Source organism: Akebia trifoliata, chromosome 10 (assembly GCF_017979445.1).
Source record: "Akebia trifoliata isolate Shusen 1 chromosome 10, ASM1797944v1, whole genome shotgun sequence".
Classification (NCBI taxonomy): domain Eukaryota; kingdom Viridiplantae; phylum Streptophyta; class Magnoliopsida; order Ranunculales; family Lardizabalaceae; genus Akebia; species Akebia trifoliata.
Window position 1 is genome coordinate 5,548,941 of NC_141384.1, and position 3,787 is coordinate 5,552,727.

The 3,787-nt window shown below is 33.3% G+C and overlaps 1 protein-coding gene across 1 annotated transcript; it reads left to right on the forward strand.

The window, feature by feature from the left end:
- On the forward strand, positions 1 to 3,309 carry LOC147392933 (uncharacterized). Its single transcript, XM_086456916.1, has 3 exons — positions 1 to 236; positions 366 to 539; positions 2,895 to 3,309. Exons 1-3 carry the CDS (start codon positions 100 to 102, stop codon positions 3,133 to 3,135), a joined length of 552 nt encoding a protein of 183 aa, XP_086313042.1. The 5' UTR covers positions 1 to 99; the 3' UTR covers positions 3,136 to 3,309.
- Positions 3,310 to 3,787: the final 478 nt, after the last annotated feature.

The following is a 3,787-nucleotide window of genomic DNA, read 5'->3' on the forward strand; positions in this document are numbered from 1 at the left end:
ATGAAACTTCACATCTTGTAGAACTGTAGAAGAAGAACCAAAAAAAAAAAAAAAATTGGTCCGTAATTAGAAAACATCTGAGAATCACAAAGCCAAGTCATGGCCATAGTAACTTTATCACAACAAAGCTTCCTCATCACCAAAACAGTCATCAATTCAACCCAGATACCCAAACACAAGAACTTCATTTCATGCCAATCTTCCTTCAACAACAACCAAGATCATCACTCACCCAAGTAAGAAAAACAAAACCCACACTCACTCTCTTTTAATTTTTTATTATTTATTTTAGAAATAATTGTTTGTTTTTATTTTTATTTTTTGTATAGTTATTAGGATATAATAAACTGTTTGAAATTTTACAGTAAAAATGAGATTGGGTTGGCCAAACTAGCCATGGTGACATTTGCAGCAGGTGTGTTGACACTTGGATCTGTTAATGAAGCTTCAGCTGCCAAGACTGGTGGCAGAATTGGTGGTCAAGCTTTCAAATCTGCTGCCCCTCCTAGATCATCTTCTCCTAGAATCAATAATTCAAGGTATAATTCTTTCTTTTTAATATTTTTAATGAATTTTGCAAAATGGGTGATATTATTTATTTATTTATTTATTTTACTATTGAAAATCATGTTATTTGAAGCTAGGTTTCAAAGATAGAGAGAGTTATTTATATTAAAATTTGATAATGTTACAAGAATCCTAATATAGGTTTTATGTTGATATAATTACATGAATCTAAAAGTAGAAAATACTAATTGATACTAGTAATTTTGGTTATCTTTTCATAATATATACTACAGCATGACATTTATGATTAAATACACTTATGATGATTTGGTATATCTCATACATTACATTACATACTCTATTATATAAAATAAAATAAAAATTAGTATTGAGTGGTCAGGTGGCAATCTCGGTTTGAATTTCAGGATTTTGGTTTGGAAATTGGAGGTTGTTGATCCCTCCCTGTAATATTTATATGTCTTTTATCATAGCAGTTGGATTGGGTTTCAATCTAACAGTTAGGATAAGTTCGGGATTTTTAGATTAGGGTCGAGTTTTCTTATGGAAGTGGTTTTCTAGTTATATTAGGATAGTGGTAACCATTAATCAACCACTACCCCATTGGTTTTAGAACTCCACTCCACCTATAATTCCCCCTTATATATTTGGATATTGGGTTGTACTCTGTACCAAGTCAATTCTTCTAGGGTTTGAGAGAGAAAGGGAGAGAGGTGTACAAGGGGTTCAGGGCTTGGGTTTGGGATTAAAACCTTGACGAGCTATTTCTTGTATTGTCTCCTTTGATTTCTTAGTTAAGAAGATTGGATCTGTTCGTGGACGTAGACATCGTTGCCGAACCATGTAAATCTTGGTGTTCTTTGGTTTGCTTTTTTATTTTCTTTGCCCATATTGTTTCAAACTAGTTTAGCTTCGATTGGCGTAACTAATTTAGATATTTTTTTAAATGGGTTTCTCAGTTAAGAGTACGATTAGTTGATGCTATAATTGTAGAATCTTACCTTTATGTCAAATAACAAACATTTACATCCTTGAAAAATCATCTAAATTACCAAAAACACACACCAAAACTAATCCCCCTCTCCCAACTTTTAAAAAAGATATGTATGGTGATGCAATAGATCATCTTCTCATAAAGATTATGATAAAGGTTAGATCAGGTTAGAATTAGATTAGACCATATAAAACTTTCTTCTAATTAGATTTATTTTCATTATTTTCTATATAAACTCTATTAGGGTTCTTGTAACTAGACTTCCAATAATCAACTAATTTTCTCTTTATCAGGTTTCATTGGAATCCTTTGATCCCATTTTGACTCAGGTTTAAAATATCCTAAATGGAAGTGACAATATAACAAGGTAGGAGAGGGAGAGTCTCAGATAATGCAGACTAAACCTTTCATGATAATCCAAATGCTAAACACAACCTCCTAATTGTTTCACACTTTCATACAACGGTGACTTCCTTTAAAATCTCCCCAATTTTTGTTTATATTAAAAAAATTTAAGATGAGCTAAATTACTTACTTGAGAATAAAACACGTTGACTCCTAACCCTACTTTAGGGTAATTGAACCCAGGCAATTTATTAAGTTGACACCATCTATAAGCCCAAATTGCTAATAAGAACCCTAACCAAAATATGTGACTTGAATTTATAACCCACTCTCAATCTAGAAAATTCTTCATAAACTATTGGTTCATATTGTGCTATGGGGTAACAGAACAGACTTTGCTCCTTGCAAGACATAGAAGTTGTCACATGTAGTAGCCAAGAGGCTGACTAAGGGCCAAAGGGGGTCACTTCTTGTGTCAGTGTGTCACCTAATATTTTAGTCACTTTTTTTTTTTGTGGAATCGAGGTATCCATGTCTATCAAAGCACCTAACTAATCCTTGGGATAAGTGCAGTCCCCTCTCCTCACATGCACTAGGTAATTTCTGGGATAAACCCCCGAGGATGACCCCTAAGGGAGGATTCAAACTCAAGACCTCCGCTTCCTGAGGCGTGGTCTTGGTCATCTCACCAATCTTTAGATGGTTAATACGGTCACTTTTTGACTAATTATTAGAATATGTTATTGTTGTCAGGGTGTTATCCCAAAAATTATGGGTCGGCTTAATGAATCATGTTCTTCCATTCAACACTGTGTAGAACCATGTCTTTTTCCATCTAAAGTGGCAGATTAGAAAAAAAAAATCATTTTTTTCCTAATAAGTAGAAACACAAAACTAATATTGCCAATCATACCAAGCCCTTGATTACAAAACGTTGTTGTGGATTTTTTTTTTTTTTTTTTCCTTCTTGATCTAATAAGTAGTCTCAAAACATTTTTTATTAATTGAAAGAAAAATGCTTATTGGACAGGACCAACATCTATGTCAACCCACCCGTGGCCCCACCTCTCATCGGTGGGTATGGATACGGTGTGCCATTCTACGGCGGATGGGGTTGGTCACCATTTTCTTTCTATGCACCGGGTCCCAGTGTTGCTGTTGGTATTGGAGGAGGATTTGAAATTTTTGCTCTATTGTTGTTTCTTGGTGTTGTTAGTGCTGTAATCAGGAGATTCAGAGGCTCTAGAGACTACGACGACGACGACTACTAATCCAATAATTTTTAGATAATTAAGTTCATAGTTCACAAGTAATCAACACTTTGGAGTAAATAATTGTAAAGCTAAATACAATATTTTTTATCAGCTGTTGTATACGTAAAACCTTATGTAAATTTTATTAAAAAAAGGAAATCTTCGTCTGGGTATGTCGAAGCATTCGAGCGAGATTTCCATTGTGACATTGCCTTTTCAATGACTTATTTGAGATCTAAGTCATCTCATTCGAGATTTTTGAAAATCTAGATCAAAACAAGGGTTAAGGATTATTAAGTTTAGTATATTTGCCCATATACTTCAACTCCATTGAATCAAAAATATATAAAACCTACTGAGCCATATTTATTTGTTGATGTTGGATTAAAATTTTGCAGAAATATGCAAAAGGAGATTTGTATATGAAATTTTCATCGGTCGGCAAGTTATAAGGCTTATTTTTGTTCATTAATCTCTAATCATTTGTCGCTCGTAGGACTAAATTATAAAGATTTTCTGAAATGAGGCCACATAACTAATCTAAAATGGGTTCAAAACCCATTTTAGATCATTGTAAAACTAGAAAACATTATAAAATTGTACAATTTATTATAAGATCATTCGCCTATGATTTAATGTTTTAACCACACTTGCCAATGGGGCTATCAAT

What these genes read in the sequence shown, in the direction of transcription:
- LOC147392933 (XM_086456916.1), top strand. Translation starts at nt 100, where the DNA reads ATGGCCATAGTAACTTTATCACAACAAAGCTTCCTCATCACCAAAACA. An exon ending in CAAGATCATCACTCACCCAA is followed by an intron (nt 237 to 365) that starts GTAAGAAAAACA and finishes GAAATTTTACAG; the next exon opens with TAAAAATGAGATTGGGTTGG. An exon ending in CCTAGAATCAATAATTCAAG is followed by an intron (nt 540 to 2,894) that starts GTATAATTCTTT and finishes CTTATTGGACAG; the next exon opens with GACCAACATCTATGTCAACC.